Source organism: Phytophthora sojae (assembly GCF_000149755.1).
Source record: "Phytophthora sojae unplaced genomic scaffold PHYSOscaffold_13, whole genome shotgun sequence".
Lineage (NCBI taxonomy): Eukaryota > Oomycota > Peronosporomycetes > Peronosporales > Peronosporaceae > Phytophthora > Phytophthora sojae.
The window spans coordinates 1242095-1257432 of NW_009258127.1; the positions used below are offsets into that span (position 1 = coordinate 1242095).

Consider the following 15338-nt stretch of genomic DNA (forward strand, 5'->3'; position numbering starts at 1 on the left):
TTACAGTAATGTGCGACTAATATCCTTACATACATTATATACAGCTGTCAGTCAAGAACACAACTAACATTGATTTAAGTTAACTTTCGACAGGATCCTGGCGCTATTGGCTGGTTTCGCAACGAGCGCGACTACGTGATTGGCTAGTGAGGTCAGATCTAGCCAATCAGTGATTGAAGTTACCATTTGAATTCGGGCGCGAACATAACTCCTTCCCTCCTCCAAGCACAACGGAATCTGCCACAACACCAGCGCCCTACCCATCCACCCACCTCATGAGCTCCTCCTCCAAGACTAGAACTCGCCTCACCCAGCAGCAGAAGCTGCTTCTGATCAAGAAGGCTGAGAGCTCCCCCGCTGTCAAGTATGAAGACCTGGCCCTTTGGGCCAAAGTCGAGTTCGGTCCGCAAAGGCCCCCTGGGAAAGCCACCATCGGCCGCATCATCTCGGGGCGTATCGCGCTGTTGCGCCAGCCTCACGAAAGTGCTCAGCTCAAGAACAAGCCGTCTCCATTCCAGCTACAGATCGATCAAAACATCGTCGAGTTCATCATGCTTGCAGAGGCGGAGGGCATTTGCCTCAGCGGTGCAATGATCGTCTTCTATGCTACGGTGCTAGCCAAGAAGTTGGGCATCCCTAGACATACAGTCGACTTACTAACTGCCATGAAGTGGTGCGAGTCTGCGTGGGATAATGTGTCAGCTTCTACGATGCAGAAGTGCTGGTTGCACTCCACGCTCATTAGTAAAAGCAGTGTGTCATTTATTCTTGACTAAATCAATACATTGTTATTTCTTTTTCCACTTGTTCGCCTTAATAGCCTTTACACTCCTATTCATATCAGAGGTCCCTATTGACGCACATTACTGTACAGTAGAGGCAGCCACCTCGGTAATCTATTTTTTCTATCGTTAAATTCTGATCGGCAAACGCAAATTTTCGACTTAGCTCGCTCGAATGTAGCTATTTGGGGGGGCTCCACACAACCTGCCGCCACAGGTAACATTCACCTAAAATATCACCTTACGCGGGGTATGTGTATTCTTTTACTCCACTGTACTGCAGTTTGGCATGATATTTGTAAAAAACAAACCTCGTTTATCGATGAAAGTTGATGGATCGACTTGGTCAGGAATGCGCTAAGCCATTAATCAGGTCAGTGAATGATTCCAATCGTCCCTTAACTCTGAAATAAATTTCAGAGAACATTGAGCCAATAGTACCACAGAACCCCTCAACAAATGTCTGGTGATCTGAGTGAATATTTTTTAAGATAAGCTCAGGAAAGTTTAGCGTAACAGAGACAAGTAACTTCTAATACGACTCCTTCAAAGTGAAGAGGACTAGGCAATGCTTCATTATATAGAAATACTTAGTATGCAACTTCATATGTAGTACGAATTTGTTGGACAGTGGATGGAAACGAACTTAGTGGTGTTGGGCCGTACTTAGTGAGCAGACACAGTGGACGAACTCATCGAAGAGATAAGGCAACGTTGAGCACGAAGTTGAGAGAGGTGTACTCGTATGGCATAATTACGTTCGTATTGTGGCTTCACAGAAGCCGTAGCCGCAGCGCTTCACTCCACCGGACGGTTGACTTTGTGGGCGCTCAAACGGTCGACGTCGTGCAAGGTAAGGATGTCATTTTCAGTACGTTATGACGCTTTGCTAACATTTTGAACGTACCGGTAGGAAGCGCGATAAACGGCTTCCGAGTGTCCGTGTTCCTTGCTGCGTCGGCCACGGGCGAGGAGCTGCCTCCGTTTGTTGTTTTTGCAGGTGTGCCCGGCGGACCCGTATCCCAAGAGGTGTTCAACCCTGCTTTTGGAGCGGCGTCCGTCGAGCATACCGTGCAGACGAACGCGTACGGTCATGCTGGACTGGATCGAAAGGGTACGTGTTTTGGTATGCTACGTGTGTTGACATTTACTAATTTGACTTGGTTTCACTATAGGTTTGGAAGCCGTCAGTCGACGGATGCAAACTACTGATTCTGGACAGCTTAACCCACCGGCGACCGTTATCCCGATTTTGCAGGGATAAGAAAAACCTCGGGGGAAAGTGCCGTTTCAAGCCATACGACCGTGGCGACCTTTCGAGATCCCGCCGACTTGGTTTCGGCCAATCAAATTGCTTTGCGGATTTCGTGCGTGGTAGGTCGATTCTCGCGCGCGAACGCGTTCGCGCCTCGATTGGGTGTCACGCGTGGTTTTACGTTTGAAAGTGCAACATGAGCACCACATTTTAGCGCTTCAACCTAATGCAAATTTCTGAAAATTAGCGGGAGGTGGACCGCGCATTATCATAACCAGTAATGTGACCATAGCGCCGCTCGTGTATTAGACGCTCACAGACCCATACCTTTTGGTGCATGCCTGCAAGTCTCGGCATGGGCTTGTCTTGGGTAGGTGTGGAGAAGTGCTGAATAAGAATTGTTCTCCGAGAAAGGCGGCTGGGCCGATCGACTGGAGGCGTGGGAGATCGGCGATCGAGAGACTGGCAGCAAGGATCTACGGATCAGAAGGAGTTCTTCGGGAGACCTCAGGTGGTCCGATGACGCCGGCGCGTAAGGCAGGACATGTGGCAAGCCGGATTGTGGGTGATCGTGCCCGAACCGCGGCGTGATTCGTGGCTGACCCAAGTCCAGATCGACGACAGAACCCGCGGATCTGAGATGGCCGAGGACAGAAGGTGATAGATCGGCGGCGCATGGCAACCGGCATAAGTCATCGATCGGGAGTGGATCGCCGATCGCCGATCGAGGTCGATCGTGGATCGGGAGCCGATCGTGGGTCGCCGATCGGGGTCGATCGCCGATCAGGGCCGACGGGAGTCGATCGTCGATCGCCGATCAGGGCCGATCGGAGTCGATCGCCGATCGGGGCCGATCGTGGATCGACCAGGATGGGACGCACATGAAGGACGAAGTCGGGGCAAGAATCCAGTAATCGTGTGGTTGTAGGAGGGTAAGCAAGATGGTAGCATTAGGGAGAGACCAGCTAAACATAAATCAGAGTCGAATTTGCACCGTGGAGCGCAAGTGGTCTGGAATCTCGAGGAGGAAGAGCATATTGGCCTCGATCGACTTGCGTTGTGGAGAACAGATTTGACCCCACGCGTGATCCAAGACCACCAAGCCCCGGCAAGTCGCTCTCGAGCAGAAATTGCACCGAAGAGCACAAGTCCCCTCAAGTCACCAAGTCCCAGGAACTACATTGGCCTCGGCAGGGTCGACACTTTGGGTAGTGAACTAGCGGTACGGTTAAGACTGGATTAATTCATTGGCCAGCTTGACCTACTCTAGTGATCTATCTCTTGTGTGCAAGTCCTCGATCGACCGGATATTAGTGCTTGACCGGCGATCGTTTCTCCTCTCGATCAACCTCGATCCCGCTATAGGAAGCGGCAAGCAACTCAGGAAAGGAAGGAACACACCCGGAAAAGCGACTACAGGCCTTGGATCAACTCCAGGCCGACCGATCGGAGCGAACAACCCTCGATCGGAGCGTATACTCGGACGCAGAGCGAAGACTACCGCGCTGCCCCACAAACTATCCCCGCGTCACGCCAAGACACTCGATCTTCACCAAGTTCTGCATCTTCGGAGTCCCGAGAGAGCATATCCAGCCCGCCGACGGGTACACAAGGTGAGAACAAGTTCAGCCGATCACGGATCGTTGGGGGACCCCCCTCCGTTAGTCGGTGTCTGGGCGCTGGTGGGAAGCTCGATCAGGCCTTAACCAGATTTTGGCCGATCCCGCTACACCACAATGGTGCGCGTGCCCGGATTCGAACCAGGGATTTCACCGTGAGTCCGTAGAAGATGCGCAAGTGAAGAAAGAACCAGGGGAAGAGGCGTCGTCGGATATCGGATCAACGAAGACGCTGCTGAACAAAACGAGATCCGCGGATCGACAGAGTGCTCGGAGGACTTCTGTCGACGGAATCGAGGGCGATCTGGAGACAGATCTAGAAGACAAACCTCAACATCCTCCACAGGTCCCTTCGGGGACCCCGGTGGATCTTGGTGCGAACCGAGATTCACTAACAAAACAAACTAAGGCGGGATCAGACCGATACGCGTTCGCCGACTCGCCGATCAGGCTCGATCCGGACTACCTGGACGCGATCGCGGACAAGGACCAGATTGTGAGGAAGAAGCTGAGAGCGCCAGGCCTGGACGACGAAAATCCCAGACCGTCGGCGCTCGACTGGTCCGAGGCTGACCTGGATCGTCAGTATCACTTGAAGGAACTGCGAGACTTCTTGCGTCAAGATCCCGTCATGGTGATCTTGCGGCCAGAGCAGATCGACGACCCGAAGGGCCCGATCTCGGCCCCCCGAGTGGCGGACAACAAGCTGATGGCGGTGAAGAACCTGCTCGGACTGTTGAAGGAAGCCGGCTTCGTGGCTGGCGCCTTTGAAGCGAATGATCTTTTCGATCAGGATCTCGATGTGATCCAGACAGCGATCCAGACATTGGTCGACAAGTTGAGACCTTTGGTCGACGTGATCGCGGACAGTCCGGACCCGAAGGTGCCAGATCTAGTGTCGCCAGCTCCCGCGTCGTCGCCGCGGATGGAGTCCACTGGGTACCGATCGTCGTCTCCTTATGTCTCCGCAGCGGAATACGTATCGGATACGTCGTCTGAACCTCAACGGATGTCCCTCGGCCCTTCAGGATCTGCGATGTTGGACGCACGATGACGGAGTCAACGTCAGGAACGCATGCGATCAGGACCTCGGAAGCAGAAACCCAAGTCGACCGATCGGACCACCAGTACTACCGGATCAGATGAGTCGACTGGCAAACTGGAGTCTTCGCGGGACGTGGAGATGGAATCAGCCGGATCGCTGGATCAAGATCTCTCTCAGTAGGAATACAATCCGGACGACATTGATCTACCGAGTTCAGCCCCTGCTGCGGTGGCCACCGCTGCCTCAGGATCCACTGGGTCCTCATTGATCCAGCGTGGGCGGATTTCGGCGATGTCCGATCTTAAGGAGTTCAATGGCAAGGATCAGGACGAAGACCGCGGCCGATCGTGGATCAGCAAGGTAAAGTCGGCGTTCCTGCGAAATCAGACTACGGACGAAGAGAAGTGCCTGACCTTTGCTGATCTACTGACGGGCCCGGCGAAGAACTGGTACCACCAGCTGGGCCGATCGACGCGGATCAAGTGGAGCGATCTACTCCGGAGTTTCCAGATCCAGTATTGTGGCCTGGGAGTATCGGTCGCTTGGCAGTATTACCATTCTCGCAAGAGATCAGATGAATCGCCGTTGGAGTACCTCTATCGACTGAATGTGGCGGCTCTGCGTGCGAGATTGAAGATCAAGGACGGAGATTCCAAGGCCCGCAGAGAACATGTCGAACACTTTATCGAGACGCTGGGCGATCCGGAACTGGCCGATCGTACTCCGGCTTGCGGACGCAGAAGATCTGGAGGAAGTCCTACGCGCTCGAGAGCGCGCGATGAGCAGACAGAAGCGATCCGCCTTTGGATCGAAGTATCGTCAGAAGGTTCCGACCTCAGCACCAGCTGCTGCAACCAAGCGGGCAGTGCGTGCAGCGCAGATCGCGAGCCAGGAGTCTGGATCGGACACGGGATCAGACGGATCGGACTCGGAGGGTGATCTACGTCGCGTTTACCTAGCGTCGACCGAGGACAAGTCCCGTAACGCTGGGGGCGACGCGACGAAGCCGGATCGAATCAACCAGGCGCAGATCAACCATGACCCACCTCGATCGGATCCACGATCGCGATCTTCACCTGACGGATCGGAGCGATCAAACCGCTGCTCACATTGTGGATCGCGGAAACACACCGATCTCGATTGTTGGAGACGTTTGACGTGCGAGAAGTGCGGCAAGAGAGGTCATCCGGCGGATCGCTGCCTGTTTGTGTGCCGTGGATGTGGTGAACTACACGAGATGGGCAAGTGTCCGATGGAGGAATTCTACAACCAGATCCGTCAATGGTTCAACCCGGTGAAGCACGCTGGCATGTTGCCCGCGATCGCCGAGAAGATGTTAAACTAGGACGCTCGCCGGGTTGGAATCCGGTACGAGCCGAGCGTTCTAGGTACTGCATCTATGCATTCGTGAACAAGAACACGGTAGATCGAGTAAGTGGACGGACTGATCTACGCGGTAATACATGTGATCTGCATGCGAAATCTACCGCCAAGGTCTTAAGTCTACATCGATCGGACGACTTCAGCCGTTCTGACGCCGAAGTGCCTTTGGATCTCCAGTCTGGAGAAACGCGGGGCTATTGGAAGCAACGCAGACCGGAAGAATGGTTTACGCCAGCTGATGGAGAAGTGACGACCGAGATCCCGGAGCATGATCGCGATCGAAGTCGGCCTCGCGTCAGTGAACACCGCAGATCTGGCGATGTGGTGCCCGATCTCCTCCCTGGAGAGTCCAGAGGGTACTGGAAACATCATTCGCCAGGTAAGTGGTTCCGTCAGGCCAAGATCACTGGCAAGATCAACAATGAGAAGTCGATCTTACTCTTAGACACCGGCGCCGAGGTGTCCATCGTGGACACCGCTTTTGCTCGTAAGGTGGGGTGCTATGTCGACACGAGTCAGAGCCAGGAATGTGTGGGGATTGGCGAAAGCGTGTACATGACGGAAGGAAGGACCAGGATCAAGGTTACGCTGGCGGGATCGCTGGTGTATTTCTTCGATATCTGGGTTGGCGATCTATCAGGACAAGAGGCGATCCTGGGTATGGACTTTATGGTTCCAGCGGGGATCCGCCTCGATCTTGCGGACGGCTCCATCTGTCTCCCCGACGAAGTCAAGATCCAGCTTAGCGGACGGCGTCAACTGTATAACGACAATGGCCGACACGTGTGTGTGGATCAGGGAATGCAGATCGCGATCGGGGATTCGATCGAGCTTCCGCTGCGAATGAAGGTGACGGATCGAGAAAAGCTATGGGTCACCCGAGGAGATCGCTGGGTGCCAACCGTGGTCCGAGGACCCGGCAGGATCAGATATCTCCAGGTTACCAACATCAGTGACAAAGATCTTGTCTTGCATCGAAATGAACGGATCGGGATGTGGCTGGCCGGAGATCGGATACCCCGGATCCCAGGATATGTGTCGATCGGATCTCGTCGATACATGGAATGGCAGAATCTAGCCTTTCAAGCCACGGCAGATGGACCAGGAGGCACCAACGGGACCTCCAGTACCTGCCGTCGAGCGACCGATTTATCCAACGCCCCGAGCCATCCTCCAGAGACGCAAGGTATCCCCGATCATCGATCAATCGACGAGTCCACCCGATCCACCAAGCGAACCGGAGGCAATGAGTCCTGATCCGGGGGTGGCCGTCGTTGATACTCCTAGATCAGGGGGCGGACCGTTGTAGGACGGTGATCGCGTGGCAGAGAAGTCGGGGTCGTCAGCTTCAACTGTCCTCGTCGGAGATCCACCAGACCCACGGTCGGATCCTGTTGAGTCGGTGTGTGAACCTTCCGGATCGGAGGAGGAATGCTCTCCAAAGCGGAAACAGGTGGGGCTGGACTCCCAGCCTTCGCCGATCACGGATCAAGCGTATGCCCCGATAGATGACGCGAAGCCGCAAGATGATCGTGCTGGCGATCCAGAGGGGAAGCCAAATCATGTGGATTCCGGTGGTAAAGCAGCTGAGAAAGGCGAAATCGTGTCCCCTCACTTGCCATCGGCCGATCAGATCGACGGTTGTGCCGTCGAACCAGATCTTGGGGGCGGGAGTACCGATCGGACACACCTTTTTGCGGTCTTAGCTGTGGAAGAGTCGAGATCAAGTGACGATACAGCAGTCGACGGTGTGCCTGCATCTAAACGACTGCCGCAAGTGGAGGAAGACTCGTCGATCGTTGGAGGTGATCAGCTGGAAAAAGAAGGCCAAACCCACTTCAAATCGGGACGACCTCATTGCATCCGAACCGGATCGAGATGTTGGCGCTGATGATCAGGTCCATTACCACGAGGGCGGGAATCTGTCAGCAGAAGATGTCGAAGGTGAATTAGCTGTGCTTCCTGAAATTGTGATCTCGACGACAGATGAGGTGAAGATCGACGATATCAAGGTGGGAGATCTGGAGTTCAACACCCCGGAGGAGATCGATCGGCTGCGAAAGAAGATCTGGCACAGGAATCACCTGCTGATCGGCAAGGGCAATGCACTTCCCCCAGCAGCCCGGGGCGTCACCTGCGACATCAACGCGACGCGAAGCCGATCGCTCAACGTGTCCGGAAAGTTGCCCCTCAGTTCGTGGAGAAGGTGTCCGAGCTGATCAAGGGACTATTGTCAGCCAAGATGATTCGGAAATCTCGATCACCGTGGGCCTCGCCGATCGTCGTGATCATCAAGAAGAACGGCGTGGATATCCGACTCTGTATCGACTATCGGCTCATCAACAGTCTAACTAGGCTGATGGTATATCCGATGCCCTTGATCAACGATCTGCTGGAAGATCTGGACAAGGTACTCTGGTATTGCTCTTTGGGCATGGCTAGTGGATTCTGGGTGGTGACAATGACCGATCGAGCTCGTGCGATCTCGGCCTTTATCACCCACATGGGTCTGTTCGAGTGGAACCGGATGCCGTTCGGCTTGAAGAACGCTCCTCAGATCTACCAGCGACTTCGGGACGACGTGTTGTATGGGTTCACTAGGATCCCGCGATCGTCAGACTGTGAAGTCACTACGGACTTGATCGAGTCAGGACAACCAGAAGATCCGGGGCGTCCATCAGTGCTAGGTCGCAGATCGTACATCGATGACATTGTCGTGACGGCCGGATCATGGGATGAGCTGTGCGATCGTGTGGATCACCTGCTGGACGCTTGTGATAAGTGGAACCTCTCGATCAGTGTGGAGAAGAGCTCTTGGGGGATGCGTAAGGTGGACTATCTGGGACATCGTGTGTCGAACGACGGGCTAGAGGCCAATCCGAAAGATCTCACTGCTCTGACTGATCTGCCGTTCCCCGGATCGCTCCGATCGATGCAGTCGTTCTTTGGCAGCCTCAATTATTACAGCCGTTTCTTGGGAGATTACGCGATCTACGCGGCGATCCTGTACGAACTGCGCGAGGTGGATTTCGCCGAGCTGAAGAAACGCCCCGATCTGCGCCAGATCCTAGATCGTCAAGTGCCGAACTTAGTGACTACAGACCCAGTGGATCCCGATCGGACTCCATCAGTTCCCGAAGTCGGTGTCGCCGATGAACGCTGGATCCGTGCTCATCGTGCCTTTTCGACCCTGAAGATGAAGATCGCGACGACACCGATCCTGCGGCACTTCGATCGCGATCGGACTCCGGTCGTGATTGTGTATGCCAGTGACTGGGCGATCTCGGCCGCATTGATGCAGGAGCACGACCAGATCTATCATCCCGTAACTTTCGCCAGTCGAACGCTGAAGTCGAATGAACTGAATTGCAGTGTGGTGGAGAAAGAAGTGCTGGCGCTGTTACGGATCCTGGACCTGAACTATAACATGCTGGTTGGACGATCCATCCGGGTCTTGACCCGACACTCGACGTTGGCGTGGCTGTTCCGATCACCCGGTCTTCAAGGCCGATTGGGCCAGTGGGCTGCACTCCTATCGCCCTGGACACTGGAGATCACGAAGTGCACTAAGGGAGAGGACGAGTTATTGGGGGCGATCGCCGCTAGTATTACGCCTCGATCGGATCTGGACGACGCGTTGATCGCGATCGCGCCGAAGGAAGAACCCCGGCGGAAGATTCAAGCCCCGATCCCGACGGTGCGTGCGGACGAAAAGCTGCTGGTGATGAGTTTCATGGATCCGCCCGCGTCAAGCGAGGCGGGGGCGCGTACAGTGCAATCTTGTGAAAGTTACCCGAATGGAGTGTAGTGAAGGCTCGATCCGGCTATGCCGAAGGGCTGACTGTTAACGAGGCGGAGTATCATGGTCTGTTGTTGGGTTTCGACCTCCTGGACGGCATAGATCGAGGCAGGTTAGTGGTCTGCGGTGACTCCAACCTGGTGATCCGACAAGTACGGGGCGAGATTGACTGCAAAACACCTAAGCTGACATTGTTGAAGCAGAAGATGCTGGATCAGCTACGGAACTGGCCAGATCACGAGCTGTTACAAGTGAAACGAGACTGGAACGGAAGTGCGGACAGCCTGGCCAGTGCAGCACTCCAACGTGAAGGGGGCGCCGTCGTCGAGGAGGACGCCGCTCATGGGGATCTAGTGACACTGAACCGACTTGATGAGATCCTGGTCGTCCGGTCGGATGAGTCGATCGCCCGACTACCGCCGATGACAACCCGATCGGGCACCAGATCACGGCCGAACCCGACCGTCATGCAGGAGGAGTTCGTGCGAGGGTTGCGGATCGATCGGATTCGTCGAGCACAGGATGAAGAAACGTGGATCGCGGGTATGAAGAAATATCTGAGGGGAGATGTGGCTGATCTGACACAGGATGAGGCCCGATCCTATGGCAACCTCGCAGCGGACTACGAGATCGACGGTGATAATCTGCTGTTCTATTGCCCACCCTCCAAGCGATCGGATGCAGATCGAGATGGACTGATGAGACTGGTGGCACCGCCGGAGACGCTGCATCAAGACATCTTGCATCACTATCACTCCACTCTGGAAGGTGGACACCAAGGGATCGGGCGTACATACCAGCGGATCCGCGATCACTTTCACTGGAGAGGTCTCTTCAGAAGTGTGCAGAAGTACGTCGGCGAATGTGCCAACTGCGAGACCGGCAAAGGACGACCCACGATCAGGGGCGAGTCGCCGGGAAACATCCAGGCGACATACCCGTTCCAGATCATAGCGATGGATCACATACCTTCGCCCAAGTCGTACAAGGGTAATACGGAGCTGTTGATCTGGGTCGATCTGTTCACGGGATACGTGATCGCGAAGGCCAGTAACTCCAGAACAGCGCGGACAATCGCGGAGTCCTACGAAGAGTGTGTTTTCAGACGATTCGGTGCCAGCGAAGTGATCCGGCACGACCGTGAGCCGGGGTTCATGTCGGACTTCTTTCGATCCTTCAACCGGATCCTGGGTCAACGAAAACGTGCAACGATGGCATATTGGCCGCAAGCGAATGGAACCGCCGAACGCATCATGCAAACAGCAACTCGCGCTCTGAAGATGTATGTGCACGATCTGGATCAGCGCGATTGGGACGATTACGCGGAGCGTCTCACCTTCGCACTTAACATTGCCCAAGATCGGATCCGAGGAGAAACGCCATTTTACTTGGTACATGGCTGGGATCCGAGATCCACACTCGAAGCCACAATCCCGGTAGGCAGTACTCGCCGCCAGGATCGGGATCCACGGCGGTGGAGATACCGGATCCAACGCTATTATGAGCAGGCACGGGCAGAAGTCTACACGCGACTGCAGGGGGCGATCTCAGATCGGGCAGACCGGCACAACGAAGAGATCCATCCGCACCAGATTGAGGTAGGATCCAGGGTCTGGCTGTATCTGGACCGGGTGAAGGAAGGGTATGCTCGCAAATTGGCCCATATGTGGCACGGACCATTCCGTATAGCGGAGAAGATCGGAGAACACGCTGTGCGGATCGAGACTCCAGGCACAGAGTATCGGCTGTTCCATGTGATGCATGTGTCCAAATTGAAGCTTGCGAGGAGTTTTCTGGATCGACCCCAGATCCAGTTGACTGAAGGCACTACAGATCGATTTGATTTTGATGAAGCACTGCTGCCAGAGGACAGTTGGATCCAGGATCTGGATGAAAACGAGTACGAGGTGGAGAAAATTACTGACATCTGGACTGGAAAGCGTACTCGTTACGGCCGGATCCACCGTGAATTCCTGGTACACTGGCGTGGATATGAAGATCCATCCTGGGTGGACAAGGCGGATCTGAACTGTGGAGCCATACTGCATGAGTTTTTGCGGGGGCGCTCCAACCGGAACCGGTTTGGGGTAATGTAGTTTCACGAGGAGGTTGAGACTGAGATCCCCAAGAGCGAGTTGGTCGCTCTGTGGAGGATTTTGACGACGAATCTGCAAGGTGGTTGCAGATGGGTGGATTGGGAACTCTGCATATGTACATGTGAGAATCAGGCTGATCAAGCGTAACGTCTGAACAAGGTAAGAAGAGTTTGGATCTTGATCGGGGTGTGAGTTTGGATCTGGATTCCAGCGAGAGTCTGGATCTGGATCGAAGTGCGCATGGGGATCAAGACCACGTGGCCGCCTCAACACGAGGCGACCGAGGGGCTTCGGAAAGGTGGATTGGGAGGGAAGCAGAACTGGCAAGATGGAGATTAACGACGACAAGTTGAGTGTATTACCACTTATCTCGGCATGCAGGGGCAGATCCAGTGTCCGTATAAACCTTGCTCAGCTGTAGAGATATCTGAACTTGGACGTGCTTGAAAGTAGACGCTCTGGATCCAACTCTTACTGATCGCCGACAGCACGAATATTGAAGAACTTGGTAGGGAGGCGCGCGATGTTGCGCGACGGATGATACTGGGGAGTGTCGCGATAGTGATTGCGCCATGGATCTTGGCGGTTGCACTCAACCAGTGCCTCGAGGAGATCCGCCGGCTCTCGACGATTCAGGTTGGGATCTGCCAAGTTGGCCTGGTGAGAGGCCATCCCGGGGTACCACGTGACGGACTCCACGCGCTTGGGTAAGTGCAGGAAATGGGGATCCAGCAGGATCTCCAAGTCGCACCACCCTTCCCGCAGGACGGTGATCAGTAGCTCGAGAAACTGTTTCCAAGCTTGACCAGCATATGAGCGACAATTACTGCGTTCCTTCTGAAATACCAACAGCCACGGATGCTTCCTGGCCATCGCGTCCGGCATCGGAAAGTGGTGTGTCGACTCCCAAAAGGCCATCAAGTGGGTGTCGTCGAAGCCACTGTATTCGCGAATCAGGATTTTGAGTCGGCCGCCCACATTCATCTCGAAAGAACGAGGATCTTCTGAATTCTCAAACACACTCCATGGATGGGCCCTCAGAAGTGCCCGAAAATTGGCCTCCGTGATGAGCCCGGAGCAATAATCGCGATGACTCACTCTCGATCGGCGACTGCCGGGAGCCGCGAATGGAAGCAGCCAACCAGGAGCAGTGGGCAAAATCGAGAACAACACGTCGATCAGCATAGTCGCCATGGCCACATCATTTAAGTGATCCACCTGCCAAGGTTGGCAGTCGGTCGGCACCAACGCATGTGCGTTCTCGCGACCGGGGATACAGTCCGCGTCAGGTGCAAACGGAACTACAGGAGCCAGAAGATCTTGCACCGGCGGTCGACGGGCACGAGCTGGGGGAAGATTTCGTGGATCGGGATCCTGTGGAGGAGTTGGATCGGGATCTTCATGCGGATCCGATCCATCACCATTGTCCGGAGACCCGCCAGCACGCGATGACGGCCGGCGACGAGGAGAGGCGTGTTGTCGCCGTCTCTCTTCGGATCGTGACTGGGACAGCGCCTCCAGAGTTCGAAGAGATCATATGCCATGGCTTCAGTCTCTTCATCCTCGCCGCCGTCGTTGTCCTGCTCTTCTAATTCGTCGCCTTCTTCGTCTTCTTCGTGGCCGCCGTCGTCTGGCTCTTCTAATTCGTCGTGATCTTCCTCTTCGTGGTCGTCGCCGTTTCCCTTGTCAACGCGGTCGTCTTCCTGGTCGCTGCCTGCCCCTTTCTGGGAATCTGACAGGCCACCATCGTCGGCGATTTCGCAGGGGGCGAGCGGCCGTCGCCTTGATCCATAGCTTCACGGCTCTCCGATTGCGATGAGAAGATGCGACGCTTAGCTAGCGGAGTTGGATCAGGATCGGGCGTCTCGCGATCCCAATCCCGCTTGGAAGTACTTGATGCTATTTGTTGGTTGGGTGCTGAATCTGAACGGTCTCGATCCGAGGTTTCCGCGGTAGGCTGTTGTTCGGCGGATCCAGGAGGCGCCACACGGATCAAGCTGAGGATATATGCAGGATTCACCACCTCTTCAATCGCGCCGGGCCGAGCATCTGCCAGAACCCCTGTTAAGACCCGTTCCCATCCCCCACAAAAATACTATGGTTCTGAGGTGAATTCATGTTGGCAAGCTATTTTCAGATAATTTTGTGGCTTGATAAGCATCGAGCTCACTCAGACTCCAAACAAACAGGAACATACCCAGGTGGAAGCGTGTTTCTCCGGTAAATGATCGACCTCCAAACCATCCCCACTCATCACAAATATTGTCAAATTTCCGTAATTGGTGGTATTGGCAAGTAGCATTTAAGCTCAAACGGACGGCGAGCTGACCGCGAACTGGAAGAGGCCGTTGGTCTGTAGGCGATGCTACAGAAGAATGTAAGTTTAGGAGCAGTTTTATCATAGGCTATGTTAATAAATTACATACTTAATTTAAGTAAAGCGGCGCCAATATAAATACGTAAGCCCTACCGATCAAGCAAAGTTACAGAGCTAGTCAAAACTTTTTTCACGATTAGTGATATATAATTCTTTCGCTGACATTGGTTTCTAGCTAATTCGTATGCGGACGAACCGTAACACTTTGAATATCGTAGATTGAATCCAAATTAGCACCGGCTATATCAATCCCTAAGATATTTATCTTACTTTCACTATCGTCCCCCACCATACCCATTTTAAATCCTCAAGTCGTCCCCCTATTAATCTAATTGGGGGAATTCCTGCATTTCCCCCAATTAGGGAGGCCTGGGTATGTACATACTTGCACCCGCGCGCCCCAGTTGGCGCCGCGGCGATGAACACCCACCTGTGATATAATTTTCTGCTGGGGAGTTGATGCTGCACAGAGTAAACATTGTGACAAGTCTCCAGTTTTTTGTCTGACGATACAGTACCAATACACTGGTTACAGGTAAGCTTACTGTACAGTGACTGGGGCCAGGGATTGCCAATTGAGGTACATGTCTGTATCGTCAGTCTGTACCATTCAACTACGCGGTCAAGTGGCATTCCACGTTTGTCTTTCAAGACCACAAGGCCCCTCTTTCCAGCGGAATCCCTCTCCACAGTCATGTGCAGTCTATTCTACGTTGCTCTTGCCTTTGCGGCTTTAGCTTGCAGCACCGTCGTCGCAGAGCCCTCGAATCCTGACGTCTCTCCGCTCTCGTCGAAGGTATCTCCTGATTCTGCGGCCAAAAGATCCCTTCGGGTTGCAGGCCAACAAGTTGTCCAGAGCGGCAGGGGGAACGGGTACGGTGGGATATGGAAATCCATCACCCAGAGTACTAACAAGATCGTCCACAAATCGGGTGTCAAACTGAGCGCACTCATCGAGAAGGCCAAGAAGGCGACCGGTAAG

At 54.3% G+C, this 15338-nt stretch overlaps 4 protein-coding genes across 4 annotated transcripts; 3 read left to right on the top strand and 1 right to left on the bottom strand.

Moving 5' to 3' along the window:
• Positions 1 to 275: 275 nt before the first annotated feature.
• Positions 276 to 776, top strand: PHYSODRAFT_530623 (hypothetical protein; the record flags this gene model as incomplete). The annotated part of the gene is made up of 2 exons (XM_009539477.1): positions 276 to 544; positions 584 to 776. The coding sequence occupies 2 exons, from the start codon at positions 276 to 278 to the stop codon at positions 774 to 776; spliced, it is 462 nt and encodes a 153-aa protein (XP_009537772.1).
• A 3019-nt stretch (positions 777 to 3795) lies between these two features.
• On the top strand, positions 3796 to 4710 carry PHYSODRAFT_530288 (hypothetical protein; the record flags this gene model as incomplete). Its single annotated transcript, XM_009539478.1, has 1 exon — positions 3796 to 4710. A coding segment is annotated over one exon (915 nt), but the record flags the coding sequence as incomplete, so codon positions are not given.
• A 7740-nt stretch (positions 4711 to 12450) lies between these two features.
• On the bottom strand, positions 12451 to 13771 carry PHYSODRAFT_341169 (hypothetical protein; the record flags this gene model as incomplete). Its single annotated transcript, XM_009539479.1, has 3 exons — positions 12451 to 13239; positions 13317 to 13661; positions 13724 to 13771. 3 exons carry the CDS (start codon positions 13769 to 13771, stop codon positions 12451 to 12453), a joined length of 1182 nt encoding a protein of 393 aa, XP_009537774.1.
• Positions 13772 to 15074: 1303 nt separating this feature from the next.
• Positions 15075 to 15338, top strand: PHYSODRAFT_466239 (hypothetical protein; the record flags this gene model as incomplete). The annotated part of the gene is made up of 1 exon (XM_009539480.1): positions 15075 to 15338. A coding segment is annotated over one exon (264 nt), but the record flags the coding sequence as incomplete, so codon positions are not given.